Below are 17884 nucleotides of genomic sequence, written 5' to 3'. Positions count from 1 at the left end.
AACACCAACCAGAGGCCCCAGTAAGGTCACTAACAGGACATGCAGGGAATTGCTCCCTTGTCATTTCCCCAGTATTTTATGATCAGAGGTATAGACTCCTGCTTTATGATTTTAAACAAAATCTTTTTAAAATTATGTAAACTACTGTTGAGTTGGCCATTACCAACTCTTGTAGTAGCAAATACTATGCGTTAATTAAATATCTGAAGATGGTTTTGCTTTGAATTTTCTACTAACCATTACTTTTCAATAAATGTAAAAGAGAGAAAAACCTCTGTATCCATTTTCTCCACATTATACAGCTTATGTCTTCTTCTTTTTTATATAATGAAAAGAAACTTAACATGTTTTACTCTTTCTACTTGTAGAAGATTATCCTGACTATTAATGCTTTTAGTTCTTTTATCTGGGCATTTTCTATTAATCCAACTGGTATTTGATATAGCTGAGTTTGCACAAGGAAGATTCAGGTTCAAATTCCTGCTCAAAACTCACTGGGTGGCCTCTGACAAATCACTGATCTCAGTCTCAGTATCTGATGGAATCACTGGAAAGTAATGAATGCTTTAACATTATAAATAACAAAGATAAAACACATGTTATAGAGAAAAAGATGTCTTCTTGTTTTTACTTAAAGGGGAAAAATTGCTTTATTGTCTTAAGGAAACATTGCATATGGCAAATTACCAATGAAGAAAAAGATAAACTGTAAAATTTAACTGTGTTAACATAGTCATGGTTGATGCTATATTTCCCCAGATGTTCTTTAAAAAACCAGTAAAATCACATTTAAGATCTGTATTTATCTTTCTACCTACCTATCTCCATTCATAATGTTATGGCAGTAGCAAAACAGGCATTCATGTTTCTCTAAATCATTCCAAACAAAGCACCCAGAAGATATAGAGTGAACACAAACCATACACTCTAATGAAATAGTCAAGATTCAGCCAACTTTCCTCAGATTATATAATAAAAGCAATAATGCTGCTCTGTAACATTTGAGAAGACTAAAGAAACTACACATAAATGGTAATGAGTACCTCTGTATTTCATTAACTATTCTTCCTGAAGTACTTGCTGTATTGCATTTGCAAACGTTCTGTCCATCTGATCATGTCTTTTCTCATATTCTTGAATAAAGATAATGCATTGTATCTTATCCATATTAACTCCCTCCTTAAAAGACTGAGAAATTTTCCACTGACTACGCACAATAAATTCAATCCATCCCAAAGTTTGTATTAAATGAAGCCACCATAAATACAAGAACATATGCAGTCTATTCAGACAATTCTCGTACAACCAGGACTGTCTGGTTCATTTCTGTTTAAACTTTCTTTTAACATTCACATCTTCTTTTTTAAGCTGCAAAAGTGGGTTACAAAACCGTAAGAAATGAGGATTTTAATATGTAAATGTACTCCAATTTACTTTTAAGAGTCAGGAAGTATAAATGAATGAAATCAAACAAAAATAGTATTCAGATACATCTGCTATTCTATATTATAGATCTCTCAAATTACATCTTTTATATATTGTACCATAAAACTCCATTTAGAAGAAAGGGATGTCCATTTAATTCAAATGTATTTCATTGACCTAATTTATGTCATTCATGTAATTACATAACTGATATTTTTATGTCATCTGTCAAATTACATCATCTATATCAAATTATTTCATTGCTACTGCTCTATAATTATACAAATGATGAAAATAGATGAAAATGATCAAAAAATTATTCAATCATTTAAATGACCTAAATTATCACAAATGACATACGTCAAATTAATTCTCCAGAATACTTCAGGAACAATGGAATTTATTCTTTTCAGGTAATGTTCAATATAAAATTTTGTTCATTAAGGTTAGGGTTAAGGCAATCCACTGAATCAAACTTTTATTGTATGTGAAATAATTTATAATATAATTTTCTTCTCAGTAAATTGAACCTTCTTTCTGCTTCGTTCACATTCACATCCACTTACTCTAGTGTGTATTTTAGTGTTATTTCTTGTTCTTCATCAGTTAATTGTGCATATAATACTAGGAGTAAACAGACTGAACACAAGACACATATAGTAGGGAGATAGTATGCATTTTTTAATGGAAAAAATTATTTGAAATTATTTATTTATTTTGCTGTTGTGTTAAAGTTCATAGTACTCTGATTAATTTTAATCCCTTTTCTATTTTGTCACACGTTGAAGATGAAGCAAGTATTTTAGCAATCTCTATTTTATAATATTGTCTCAAAATTCTTCATACATACTTTCCCTAACTAACCTGATATTGTCAATTCAGCTTCAGTTATTTGAATATTTGCTTCCTTTCTGTTACTTAATGATTGCAATATAGTTTTTCTTCTTTCAAAAGTTGCATACAATCTATACCTGAAACGTATGACTGAATGGGTTGAGTTCTTTAAAATCCTTGTGTTACCTTTGCATATGGGGCGGGGGGGGGGATTTGCAAAATTATGGTCTAGTGAGTCTGACAGGAAACAGCTATTGCTTTCCATTTGACTACCAAAGAAAATGAATATTCATACAATTTATAAAATCATCCTGTAATTGTGGCTTGGCAGTGCATCAACTGGTAGTTTAGTTTAAGCCATAGTTTAAACTAACCATAGTAATCACAAAAAGAGACAACACCAGACATAATTTTTAAGCTGAGGAAGAAAAAAACATGCCACTCAGAACAATTATGAACAAATGAAAAGTATTATTTCTATATGGTCTACTTTAATGCAGTAGATAAGTATATTTTTAAGGGAGAAAAAAATGTCAAAATATCAATTTTTAAAATTTTAACTGAATTGCATTATTGTACTATTGCCTTTGTTATTAATATTTTTAGATTAGATGACCAGCATCTCAAATTACATCTGGAAAGAAATTGGAAACCAGTGCAGTTCATGCAACAAATGGGCAAATCTATGGGATCTCATTATTGTGTGGACTGCTGCATTCTGGACTGGTTAAAGTTCCCTAGTGGTCTTCAAGGGCAGCACCAGGTAGAATGTGCTATCAGAAGGATCAAACTTTTTCTTCCCCCTTGGTTTGTTTCCAAGCTGGGAGTAAAACATACCAGATAATCAATAAAGGTCAAATATACAGTATAATATTTATTCATCTAAAGTTGTTAAATTGCTTTGGATGGGCAGCCATACAGGTTCCTGGCCTCTCTTTTTATAAGGTTTTGTAGTTTGGAGATTTAGCCTATCATTATCAATGGAATGGAGTGTGTTAGTTTATTACAAATATTTCCTTATGTTGGGGAGGGGGGCAGATGTCTTCCTATTTATGTTACACAAATGATTTTTTATCTAGAGATAAAATAGAGATGTTTTTCTATCCCATAAATAGAATTAAGAAACAGATAAATAAGAACTTAGAAACTGTTCAAACATGCATCATCATTTTATAATATAAAGAGATAAAGCTTTCAGTTCATCTGATCATAGAACACAACAGTTTTCAAGGAGAACAAAATAAGAAATGATACACCGAGCAGAGGAAAAATTGAATTGAATTCAATTTTTGGTGCCTTTGTAGATAAAGCTTTATTGACCATTTTTATTGAAAACTGTAATACATTCTGTAATATATTCTGTTGAATATAGAGTTACTGGACTAGCTGATAATACAATGAGGCATAACTGCACATGAAGTATGTACCCCTTAAATAGTCCCTAAACTCTCTTCCTGTAGATGCACTACACCCTCCTCCTTACTACTGAGAGGAAACCAACTAGATTTGCTGCCAATAATAACTCTAGAGAAACTAACTCTACTACTGGGGAGACAAATGGCATTCGCCTTCCTTCAGTAGCTTTCAGGTGATTGCACATAGATCTTAGTGCTTTTCTCTGGCAAGTTTTAGAGATCAGGTAAGTGTTTCAGATTCAGAAGCTGAACACACTGGCACATGAAATTTAGACCATTCCTGGAGGAATGAAAGAAAGAAAATACCTTGGTAGAAAAGGTACTTGAGCAAACCTAAATTCAGGCTGGATCAGTTGAGCAAGAATTTCAACTAGGAAAGCACCTGAGATCTTCTATGGATCCCAAACTATGAAGAGTAAAACAATACAAATCAAACTGTCAACTTCCAAAAAATGTGTGACTCAGCATACAGTTGTGCTGACAGAGCTTTAAAACAAATGTCTGATCACTATGTGAGTATATTGAATTTTCTGGATGAACTGGAATGGAAACTAACTAGTCTTAGATGTTCCTGAATCTGTGATTATCTGTTATGACTCTTTTGGTTTGAAAACCCAGCTTTTGTGCCAATGTTTTTATAAAAGTTACTTCATTTTACTTCAGTTAAAGATTTATAACTGAAGCTGGGGGTACAGAATGATGGGAAGTAACATTCTCACCTTTCTGTTCCCCTCTGCAGTTGGAGTTTTCCTTCCACTCAGCAATATATCAGTTTCACAAAGATTAGATTAAACAAATACTTGATTCAAAAAAATCTGCAAATAACAACAACAAGAACAAAAAGACCCAATAATTCTTTTAGGATTCATTTTAATATCCAAATTCCTATCTCTCACAACAATCAAATTCAACCACGACTGCAACTTTATAATGTATGATGAGGATATACACACAGATAGATGGAATGAGATGGCTTGGCTTATGCAATGATGTGTTGTTGGTATATGATGCCAGAGTAATCATTAGTTATTATTAATGTATCAAACATAGTTTGATATAGAGAATTTTAAAGATTCATATTCAACTGAAGCATGAACATTCCCTCTTAGAATTAATGGATAAACAGTTAGAAAAAAGCCATGGGATATTATTTCAATATATGATCACAGTAGCGAGATTACTGTATACACAGAGATGGAAAATTTTAACACTCTCTATTATGGAGCAATGGCTGGTGACAAATTTTGTTGAAATGAATAAATTAACTCCTGTGATTAGAGAAAAGATATGAACTACACTTATTGCCAGCTGGAAGCTTCTTATGAACTTTTTGAGTAAAAATGAAAAAAATGTACTAGTGACATCATTTTGATAATTATAAAGGATAGATTATAAAAAATAGAGTAACAGATTTTCACTTTAGGAAGAGAAATTAAAATATATCTGTACTATACTGCTGTAAAGAATATCAGGTCAATATTTTGTACTTTTTTCTTTCTTTTCTATTTTTCTTTAACTTTTTTTTCCTTTTCTTGCACCTTTTGTTTTTTCCTCTGATTTCTTTCTTTTATTTTTCTTACTTTTCATTAATTTGTGGTAGCTTTTATCCTCTCGCTTAAAAGTTTTAATAAAATTAGATATGAAAAAAGGAATGAGGTGGTTTTGCCTCTCATCCCAGTGCTTCCCATGAGATAGTCTCCAAAACTGTCTTCTCATCACCATGTTGAGAGAAACAAGTATAATGTTACCAGCCCCTTTACTCCAAGAAAAACTTGTCTCCTACCAATTAAACCCTTTCAGAATCTACCCCCCTCTCATAGTGGAATTTCTCACACTCACTACAGGGCCAAAAAAAAAAAAAGATACAGAGCATTGGTGAAAAGCTCTAAAGTCTGCTACTGGTTTGCTTTGCGTGTGCATGCGCGCTGTGCGCCAAATGTGTGTTTTGCGCATATGCGCACCGCAGGCACTACCACGCAGTGCTGAAAAATGAGGCATAAGAAGCCTTTTCTAAAGTAAGTAGAAGAGCAAGGGGGGGAACAGCTGTGCCACGTTATTTAGATTTGCTAGAAAGCAGAATTTCCAGCTTTCTAGCGAATATAAATCGTGCAGCACAGCTGATCCTCAGAAATACTGGTTCGTCTGAACCGGTATCATTTTTTTACTACCGATTCACCCAAACCGGTAGCTTTTATTACTACCGGTTTGGGTGAACCGGTCTGAACCGGTAGCATTTCACCCCTGCAACAGAGGTACTCCCAAAGAGACAGGAACAAAGGATTACAACTGTCTCTAATTATTCCTGTCTCCTGTAGCCACTACCCAGCACAGAATTTTTTGAAATGTCTTATTTAAAAAACCATGACTTCTTATCTGTAAAATGATCCAGTCCATAGACTTTTGCTCGATACAACTGGGGTCAAATTCACTTTCCGCGCTAATGAAAATCAATGAATTTCCTCTAACGCACTACATATTAATAAAATGTAGTAACATTAATTACTATATAGCAAAGTACTTCTCATACCAACTTGCAACTTTAAAATGACATTCTTGCCTTCAAAGTTCATAAGAGAATGCTTTTTCTTATCTTTCATGCCAATTGAAAGGGCCTGGTGACTCAGCAGACTGATAGCATTGTGATTAACACCAGCTGTCTGCAATTACTGTAAGTTCGAATCTCACCAGCCTCAAGGTTGGCTCAGCCTTCCATCCTTTCTAAGGTAGGTAAATTGAGGACCCAGTTTGTGGGGGCAATAAGCTGACTTTGTATAAATATACAAAAGTATGAAGGCTATTGCTTAACGCATTGTAAGCCACCCTGAGTCTCCGGAGAAGGGCGGCATATAAATCAAATTTTTAAAAAAAATTGGGCAAAGAAAGAAGAGATGAGGTAGCTGGATATTGCTAAGGAAGTTATCTTTAATATGCACAATATTTTTCTGGCATATGCCTCAGTATTTTCATAAAATAATGTATTTTCAAACTCAACATGTCGATATAATTGTTCTACTGGGGATCAGCTCCATTCACATGAATGGGATGCATTCTAGCAGAACTAAAAAGTAATTCAGCCAAAACCTATTTAGAAGTAGAGAATTTTGCCTCAATGGAAAGAAGATAAAATATGTATTTGTCAGGTCTGAATATACAACCATCCAAACTTTTGACTAGTGGGATTAAATCCTATATCATGACTAAGCAGCAAAAAAAAAAAAAAAGTTCAGAAAACAGCTCAAAAAGCCAACATCAAAATAAAGAAGACAGCTGCCTGGATATATTGTTTTTGTCAAGGGAATTGTTTCACTTGCTTGTAAAATTTCCTGAGGCAAAAAATTAGATAACTGGCAATACTGTAGTGATTACACCAATGTTCCAAAAGTCAGTTAAATTATAAACTTATCACAAACAATGCCAATTTTATGTGGTGGCAATAACAAATGACAAGTGGCACAAGGAATGATTAACACATGAATGTGCAACATTAGAAACAAGCTCCATTGCAATTTATCTGTAGTTAACGCTTACGCTCAATCAGTCTTAGCCTGACTTGACCTAATTTTAGGTTGAAGATCTGGTAAGAATCCAAAGAAGCACAGCTGAGGTAATTAAACGAACTGTTGAAAGACCATTATATTTTAAAAATGAAGTCTCTTATGAAGTTGCTCAGGGCACATTTCTAATGTTCTAAATATTAAATATATTTAAAATATAAATTTGATTTAAGGATTGGGTGAACCTTCCAAAAAGTGTCCAAACATTTATTTATTTCAAACAATATTTAAAAAGACAAGGCAGCAGCCAATTAAAGCCAAAGAAATATAGCTATTATGGAAAAGAGCTTCAATCAACAATTTTGGCTGATTTTCTACAGTTATTTTATAATTGAAAATGCTTAGTTGCTAAGCATTATATAAAATATTTCCTCCTGATGTTTTCATCAGAACAAATGCTAAATAAAAAGTGTCATATTATAGACACTTTTCACTTGAAGTGAAAAGCCACAACAAACTTTGAATTTGCTATGTGGACATGCAAAATGTAAAATAATCAGATGTAAAGATGCAAGACTTCAGCCTGTGTATTATAGTTTGTATTTAAGTGGCCTATTGCAGGCTACATATTTAAAAAAATAAGCAGGGAGATAAATTAAGATTATTTTAATCTTAATGAAGATTAAATCAAAATTTGATTTAAATTTAAATTTAATTTTAGTTAAAAAGAACTACAAAAAGAACTATTAATGACGCGGGAAAACACCCGAGATTTTAACTTTTTATAGATATAGATATAGATATAGATATTTATTAAATTTTTGTTTATTATAAATTTATTTGCCACTCATCTAGCCACAAGGTGACCGGGCAGTTTACAAGCTTAAAAGCAATAAATCTATAAAATATGTATGTGTGTGTATATATGTATATGTATATATGTATACACACACATATATATTAGTAATTAAATTATAAATTATTGCAAAAAGGAAAAGGAAAAGGAAGTAACAAGATGTGCCGGTTATGAGGCAAGATCTGCTATTAGTCCATCAACACCTCCAGCATGACACTTTCCCAAAGGGCCCCCAAACCAAGTGGCAGAGCCAGGTTTGCAGGCCCTTAAAAACATTCAGAAAGGTGGGAGCAGATTTCACTCTGCGGAGGAGAAATGTTCCAAAGGGCAAGAGCCATGGCAGAGAAGCCTTTTCTGGACTCCATCAGCCGAAATTCCTTGACTGACAAGATCTGCAGCATGTCTCTTCTACCAGTGAGGGTGGGGTCGGCCTATCCCATTGAGATGAGATGGATATATACTGTATAACATATACCAATCCTTCATATCAAAGATTGCAATTTGGTGGTGGTGAAGGGTTCTAAGAGCCTAATCCCAACATACAACTGTGAGAGCTCTGAAAATGTGCTTCTGTTCATTAAATGGCTTTCTTATTTATCAAAACATTTTTAAGCCATTTAGATTAAATCATTAGTCAATTCTGTGTTTAATTTATTATAAAATAAGCACCTAACAACTTAAATATTGCAAATTAGTTATAGAAAAAGCATAGATTTTTATAATTTGGGCAATAACTTACTTAAAAAAGAAAAAACCATTATCAGAATAATTTACACAAAATTATGTAGGTATAATTTGGATATGATAATAAAAAAAAATGTTAACCTATTTTAATAGCCTTTCAAAATATCGGACAAATGCTGCCACCATCTGAGCACATATATAAAAAATTAAAATAAAAAAATCATGAAATTAGTATGAATTCTAAACATTATATTCCATTTTTCCCAAGAACTAAGAACTAAGTTAAGTTTCTCTGCCCCTCAAATACAGAAGCCTCTCTTTTCCTAATGGTCAACAACCACAATTTTCTAGACCTCATTTTTATAATCTCCTGAACTCCCGTTTGCCATATTGCCAAAATTTGATGGTATAATTGACAAAAATCTGAAGAGGCCCAATAAAAGTATAAGTTCTAGAATAAATGGGAGATATTAAATTAACAAATAAATGTGAATAAAATTCCCTACACCCATACAAAAATGAAAAAAAAAAATCCCAACTTCAACTAAATATATTATGTGTTCATGTCCATTTTACATTTCCCCCAAATGTAAATAATATTTAAGAGTTTACCTTAGGAATACAGGTAGTCCTCGAATTACAACCACAATTGAGCCCAACATTTCTGCTGCTAAGCAAGACAGTTATTGAGTTTTGACCCATTTTATGTCCTTTCTTGCCACAGTTATTAAGTGAATCACTGCAGTTGTTAAGTTAGTGAATCTGGCTTCCTTGCTGACTTTGCTTATCAGATGGTGGCAAAAGATGATCACATGACCCTGGGTTACTGCAACCCTCATAAATGTGAGACAGTTGCCAAGTGTCTAAATTTTGATCATGTGACCAGGGGGATGCCGCAATGGTTGTAAGTGTTAAAACTGCCATGTCACATTTTTTAGTGCCGTTGTAACTTCAAACAGTCACCAACTGAACTTTTTACTCTTTTTCTACACTGTATAAAACATTACTTATCTTGAAAATACCTAGTTTGTCTATAATATTTAATCTTAATCATTCTATTGTATTTTTTTCTGGTTCAAATGTGCAACCTCTTGTTTCTAATTTTAATGTTGCTTCTTGCCTCATTTACTTTACATCTTGCTTTGGCTAAGTCTTTCCTCTTTCTCCTTCAGTTATCACTGACTACATACATACATACATACATACATACATACATACATACATACATACATACATATCAGTGGTGGCTTGCTCCCAGTTCGGTCCAGTTCTTGCGAACCAGTACTAACGACGGCAGGAGGCTCCGCCCACTTGCCCAGACGTCATCATGAATGATCTGCGCATGTGCAGAAGCGCGCTCGCGAGCGATGCAAACCCGTAGCTGAGGTAAGTAGAACCCACCCGATACACACCCAGAAAGACACAACTATACATACATATTCTTGTTCAAAACCTTTTTTCCCATATTCTTACTTAGCCTCTCTTAAGTTGTAGATATGCCAATTGCTCACAAATAAAGCAAGGAACAGTACCTTTTTGTGCTTTACAAAAGGTTTTGCATATGTTTTCATGGCTCATAATTCAAAGTGACATTTTATTCTCATTTATTTCATACATCTTTTCCTTATTTTTTAAATATATGCATTATTTTGGCTTCTGCTCTTGCTTTCTCTCTTAACATATATGCCCCCTAGTCTATGCTTTTTGATCTACACTTTTACAGCCAAGTCTCATCATGTGCCTGAATATTAAATGAAAACTTGCTAATTTTTATCAAATCGTTTCCAGCCAATTTTGATTTCTTTTTGGGTCCTTCCTCATTTTATTATAATCTTCTTTTTTATTGCAATCTTGTAAGTTTATTTAATTTGCATTGCCTACTTCTTGAGTCACGGTACTTAAAAACTGGTTCCATGTAATTATCTGTTACTGATATATAAACCGAAACTAATGATGACAATGGAAATATGAGTTTATGTGTTTTGTATTTTTAATGATAATGCTAGAAGTTATGTTAAATCAATTCAACTCTCAGTAAGCAATAAAGTTTACATCTGTGTCACTTTTGATCCTCAAAGTTATTCCCTGAATTTACAGGCAACATAAATCTGTTTCTGTTTCCATTTGATATTTCTATTGAAGTCCGTGTACCTACCCATTTTGAGGTAAATCTAGTAGTGCCTGTCTAAACATATCTATCTGAACTTAAACAAGTGCTAAATTAAAGTAAACAAAGAAAAAACCTTTTGAACTCTGTGGCCTTTCAGTAAAAAAAAATAGCTCATTCAATTTCCATGCCCTTATGAACAAAGTTTTGCCTTGGAATTTTTACAATTGCAGAAGTTTTCATAAAAGTTATATGCCAATATTTACTATTCTAAGAAAAAACAGTTCCTCTAAAGAATTACTAATGTTGGACAGAGAAACAATTTCATCTTTTTATAATCCCTGGATAATACTTTTAATGGATTATCCCTGGATAATCTTTTAATAATCCCTGGATATTACATATTTTTTTAATCCTCTTTTATAGCCAAATGGTATTTGTTCAGTTCTTTTGATCAACATATTTTATTGTATGTTCTTTATTTTAATAGAAAATGTATTCTTAAACTAGTTGAGATTAGAATGTCAAGGTATGTTCTGACCATCTATAGACACAATCTATAATAACATGTGCTATACCTCAATGTATTTAAGAGAACTTGAAATGTATCCATCTCATTTGCAGGAGGAAAAAACCCCGGATAAAAGCAAAATCAAGACATTAAATTAGATCAGGGAATATTTTGTAAAATTCTATAAATACAGCAACTTCCCATGTGGATCTCTATTGTCATAAGCAACACCAACAAATATGATAGCATATAAAAATCGTCCAATCTATTACTTCTTTAACACATGTGGGAAAACTGCAATTTGTGGGACAATTGAAGCTCCTCCAGCAACTCAAGATCATCTTGATGTAATTTAGCAACAAAATGATAATTTCTCGATGGTGTAATTTTCAACTTAATGTTGAAGAAAACTTTAAGAGGAATGTTAGTGAAATGATTCTATGAAGCCAGCACAACCCTCCCTACATTTAAAATCTCTCAAGTCAAGTGAAACTGACCATGAAGAATTTGTTATCCATTCTAGACGGGCTCAGGCTATCCAGTTTGAATGGGAGGAAGCTTAAACTTATAAACTTTTGTACATGACTAGAACAAAGCATAAGGTATTTTGGTCTTGTATAGCAGTGAATCCATATTCTAGAAAACCTAAAAAAAGGCCCAGTGTACAAATTCACTCCAATTATGAACTGCATTCCACAGGTTTGAATGATGTTAGTATATCTTTCTGCCCAAACTAAATAGTATGAATCTAAACAACCAAACTAAACCACAGGTCTATATTTTATCTAATTCTCTTTATAAACTTTATCAAATCTGGCAATTCCACAAAACTTAGTAAGAATAAATTGAAATAACTCAGTTCCCACAAAACATTGGCAAGCTATATTCAATGTTCTTCGGGAGAAACCTAATTCTGAAATACAAGCCAATGATGTCTTCATAGCTGTAGCTTTATTCCACAGATTACATCCAGCAAACCACAAGGAGCAGGAAATGTTCATTTTAAATACCATTGGCTCACTTCAGGCTCAAAGCCACTGTCAGCAACATCCTTATTCTATATAGCTTTGCATTAATAAGTCTAAATAGAAACAGTAACTGCCTTCTTTTAAATCAATCCATACTTTAGCATGTCTCCTGTTTGTAGGATTTTAGCCATTCTATCTACTTACCTTTATACTTCGTGCAGTCAAGAAACCTGTACTATTGTTATTGGATCTAATTCTAATTTTCCTTAAATCTGCTAAAATCATATTAAAAATGTCTGCCAGCACCAAAGTTCTATCTACGAAACCAGGATTTCAGAGCACATGAAAGTAGTCACAGAATCCCACAGTAACTTGCCTTACATATAAGCACAGTTTGGTGTTAATACAGTACAATACAATACAATACAATTCTTTATTGGCCAAGTGTGATTGGACACACAAGGGATTTGTCTTTGGTGCATATGCTCTCAGTGTACATTAAAAGAAAAGATACAAGTACAAGAGCTTTAGATTGATAAGATTCCTACTCTAGTTGATGATTAGAAGCCTGGAAGCTTTAATAACAGTTTCTCATTATATCCAGACCAGAAATTTTAGTGTTAAGAAATCAAAACCATCCATCTTAATTTAAAGGTTTCAATAAAGCACAGTTAACTCTTACCTTCTCAGACATCCCCCCTTGTACTAATAACATAAGAGCAAACTTGATGTGAAAAACAGGCGCTGATGGAAGGTTAAACATTCCCAGCCTACATTCTTAACCTCAAATGTAGTATCCTTAGACTTAAAAGAAGTAAGAATAGAAGCTGGCAGAATATGGTACACATTATTTATCACATCTAATTCAGCTTTATATTTAAAGGACAAAAATATTAATAAATAATTGGCTAATACAATATAGTGTCTTTACATTGTATAAGTTTATGACATGTACTGAAAAGGCTGGAATTAAAGAAACTAACATAGAGAAATAGAGCACTTGGATCATTGTGATTTCTGCATTTAAGCAGTTATACAAGCAAAAAGAGTGTCAGTACTCCTCAATAATGGATAGAATTTAAAAAATAAAGAGAAGCTTAGTGTGTGTGCTCAAGCAGTGTATTTCCCTGCCTTCAGGAAAACAATCAGAATTACCCATATTAACTGGTTCTCATGCAAATCATTTCTCAGGATGGGTTTTCTGAGGTCATATTCATACAAATCAGTTTCCCCAACACTAGTGTTCTCCAGAGGTATTAAATTACAGCTCCTGTAGTCCCCATAGTTTTACTGCAGTTTAACAAGGATGAAAGACACCAAGTTGGGGAAAACTGATATGCACTTTATATCCATGTAGCTAATACCTGCTAATATCTGATCTAATTCTTTTAGATGTGCAATACAATGGGCATGTGATTTTCTAAAATCCAACTACTAGAACAACAAGCCATTTTCTGTAAATTCCTTGCAACATAGTTCTAAGCAACTGTAACCATGCCAACATGTTGAAAACAAGTTTATCTATGCTATATTGTCGAAGTCAGTGGAAGATCTATGAGGCTGAGCTTGAACATCAGATACCATATACAAACTAAAGGAACTAGTCATCCTGCTTTATGCCCTGATTAAGTGCTTCAAAATACATCTAGAAATGTAATGAACTGGAATAGACATTCACATCCTATGAGTGATACAGTTTGTGATAATTATAGACCTGGAAAGAAGCAGATTGAGAAAGGTTGTTCCAGAAAGTTTGATCAGAAAACTTAAAATATCCTTAAGCATAGGTTCAGGCTAAAGGTCCACTTTAATCTTTTTACAGTGATGGAATTAATGGAAAATAAATAAGATCTTCATATTGTATTATTAAATAATCATTAAAGTATATCATTAGTGACAACAAACCTGAGCATAAAAAGTATATGAACATAAACAGCTATAGATGTTTAATAGGAATTACTACTATCTATGTTTACTTAATGAGAGGCAGTTTGTGTAGTAGTTAAAGCACGAGGCTAGAAACTGGAACACTGTGGGTTCTAGCCCCACCTTAGGCACAAAACCACCTGGGTGACTCTGAGCCAGGCACTCTTTTTCCAGTAAGCTAGCCCTAGTAAGCTAGCAATGGCAAACAACTTCTGAAAACATTGGCAAGAAAATTGCACAAACTTGTCCAGGTAGTCACCAGGAGTCAGCATTAACTCAAAGACACAAAACAAACAAATGTTTATTTGATATTACTTGTTCAATGGATTTAACATTAAAATGGATTAGGCTTAAATCAAGAACTTTTGTATGCTTATAATAGTGCAGATGAAATTAACAATTACAAAAGTTAATTTTAAAATGAGGACGAAGTGCTTTCCTTATTTTAATTATAGAGCTTTGAACACCAAAAAAGAAAATGGCAAAGAAAAATTAAAGTAAATAATAACTGGGGTAATATGGAAGTATTATGAAAAAGACCAGAGATGGAACAATAACAGTGGGAAGTAAATTTTACTGCAAAGAGCAGATAAAATACAGGTGAAGCGGGAAAAAATACTCACCAAACCACCACAAGTGCTAAAGGAAGCGAAGGATCCAGGATGATACAGCACAGATCCGCTATAGTAACAGGCTCTCTCTGTTTGTGTGTGGACCAAATTTGGGGTACTCTTTTCATTCAATAGTCGTTCCTCCACTGCAAAACCTGGTGCTAAGAAGCGACTGTCCCTCTTAAGCAGCAGATAGAGCTCCTGAGCGAAAGCTGGTATTCTCAGCAACATCTCATTATCATCTTCTGGAGGAGATACAGGTGGACGAGATGGTTGCTGAGAAGTACCATTAGATCCCTGAGGAAGTGGAGACCAGTGATAGAAATCCTGAGATTCATATTCATCCTCTGAAGTTTCCCGAACTGGAAGTTGCTGGTGCTGGTGGTCAGATGAGGAGGAAACTGAGCGGATCTCACGAGAACTGCCCATTCCCTGAGTGGATGCAGAGGTAGCATTAATATTGCTGCTGCTGTTCCCACAGTTACCATCAAGACTGCAGCTGCCTCCTGCACCACTCCCTCCAGTGGATTCCTGCTGGCTTCTACTCCACAGGGCTGGGTAAACAATCTCCCACTCTTCAAAATCTCCCAGAGGTTGCAGACCTGCAAAAATTCACACAGATTGAAATTTACACACTCTAAATCACTCCCAACTATAAGAGTTGCCATAAATGGATGTCAGATTTAGGACCCATCGGCATAATTTTGATACATCAAAATGACATAACAGCATTGATCCATACTGCTATTACCAATATAAAATCAGTTTTCCTATGTATTCACTGCAAGAAAAAATAATGTGTTTGAGGAGCCGCTTTATATTAGTTGGCTGGAAAGTTGGCTATTTTTACATATATGTTGTATGTATATTTTAGTTTTTGTTAGCTGCCCAAAGTAGAATTGGTGAGATGAGTGATTATGTATGTATGTACCCTGTTTCCCCCAAAATAAGACATCCCCTGGCAATAAGGCCAAGCACTTATTTCAGGGTTCAAAAAAAAAATAAGACAGGATCTTATTTTCAGGGAAACATGGTATGTATGTATGTATGTATACACATACACAACTACATGTGTGCACACATATGTACAAAATACCTGAAGACTAATGTGCTTTTCTCTTATTTTATTTCCTTTCACGTGCGCAATGGCCAAATTGATCAATGATGTATAAAGGTGAATATCTCCTCAATGGTAGTTTTTACATTCTGATGATGTTAGCAGAGGCTAACGAAAGCTAAGTGGATAATATATTTTAAGTTCCGGAGATCGCAATGTCTCTCTTCTTTTATAGCTACACCTGGAACTTGTATTTTTAGGATATATATATATATATGTACACATACACACACATACAATACATACACACATACGTACACACCTTAATTCAATATTGTGTAAAAGGTTTATTTATTTATTTATTTATTTATTTATTTATTTATTTATTTATTTATACAATGTGTCCCTGTTTCAATATAAAAGGATATTTTTAGAAATCTGTAAATAAAGCTTGAAGAGTATCCACAGCTTCTAATTGAATTAAAAGATATGCATCTCATCTTACCCATTTGAACAATTGTAGTCAAATAATGTGGTAAGGAAGAATAGTAGCCTTTCCCAATGTGATGTCCCCTAAACCAGTGGTCCCCAACCTTTTTATCGCCGCGGACCAATCAGCCTTTGATAATTTTACCGTGGCCCGCTGAGCGCGCGCAGGGGTGGGGGCTTTGGGCCACACGTGCGTACCTGCGCGGGGCTCTCTTCCCTGGAGCCTTTGCGCACGGCCCAGCTTTTGCGCACGGCCCAGGAGCTTTTGCGCACGGCCCAGGAGCTTTTGCGCACGGCCCAGGAGCCTTTGCGCTGCAGCGTTCATGTCCCCCGGCCGCTGTGCGGCCCGGTGCCAGGTACTCCACGGCCCGGCACCGGTCCGCGGACCGGGGGTTGGGGACCACTGCCCTAAACTATGTTGCTGGTTGACATTTACAGGCCACCATCCATACTAGACTGGGAAAGATTGTTAGAAGTCCCAACGAACTAGTCAGTCCAAATCTCTCTAGTATAATCAGAAGTAGCCTCTCTTTCAATCTAAGTATCTCCAGCATAAAGGTTAGTTGTTATAGGTTTAAGTGGCTGAACACCCAGCAGTTTTTCCTACATTATCAAGGGACTGCACAAATTTGTAATTTAAAAGGCAGACTACAAAAATATTTGCCAAGCATCTATGTGAGTTTTAGGGATAATAAAAAGTAAAGATGCCACCTGATGGCAGAAAAAGGAGTAAGAGGGAAGGAAAAATTGATTTACTCAAACTTTTATTTGTTTTACCAAATCAAGCATCCTACATAGATTAGGATTATGGGTAAAAAAAACTGTGTAAAAATATCTATAATCTTTCGTTGTATGTCCCATTTCTAAATTAAAGTATTTCACTGATTAGCCAATAAGAATTCAGTAAGAATACAAATGACAGTAGAAATTCTGAAACATCATATGTATAAATACAGTTATAAATTTATAATTCAGAACATTAATTTGTTGTACATTCCGTAAAAAAATATTTAGTGACCTGAAACTTCTGTAAATTGTGGATTTGTGCACAAAAAGAAAATAGTTTTATGTGTAAATCTTTGATGTTTAATATTTGAAGTGCTTAAGAAACTTTAAAAATTCTTAAATAACCTGATGAAAATGTTAGCACACTGCATACAGAAATAAAGATAGAAAAACTATTCTCTTGCTAGTATTGGAACAGTCCTAAAGAAATAATAGTTTATTAACATTTGACCTTAGTCATTCTATATTTTAAATCAGAGAATACTGCCTCAAAAGAATATATGATCTGTTTCTTCAGCAAAGGCAAATAAGACTTAATTTTGCTTCTAGCAAAGGCAAATAAGATTGGCAAACAGAAAGAAATTAATCCGATCAATATATCAAAGTACAGATCCTATATATTTCAAATGTCACAGGATTTTGGGGTGCATTTAATCTTTAACGGGCAATTTTTGCCACTTTGAATTATTCATAAAATAAATAAATAAATAAATTGAGAACT

General features: G+C 34.1%; 1 protein-coding gene across 1 annotated transcript in view; it reads right to left on the bottom strand.

The window, feature by feature from the left end:
- ADAMTS19 (ADAM metallopeptidase with thrombospondin type 1 motif 19) overlaps positions 1 to 17884 on the bottom strand; it is a 99334-nt gene that overhangs the window by 79453 nt on the left and 1997 nt on the right. The window contains exon 2 of the mRNA XM_034410006.3: positions 14844 to 15433. Coding sequence (XP_034265897.2) covers positions 14844 to 15433 — 590 coding nt within the window. The remainder of the gene's footprint in view (positions 1 to 14843; positions 15434 to 17884) is intronic.

The sequence above is a fragment of the Pantherophis guttatus genome, chromosome 2 (assembly GCF_059756535.1).
Source record: "Pantherophis guttatus breed Tessera chromosome 2, ASM5975653v1, whole genome shotgun sequence".
NCBI classification, from domain to species: domain Eukaryota; kingdom Metazoa; phylum Chordata; class Lepidosauria; order Squamata; family Colubridae; genus Pantherophis; species Pantherophis guttatus.
Note: the sequence above shows the minus strand (reverse complement) of the source record. Positions and strands in the feature narration are given on the sequence as shown.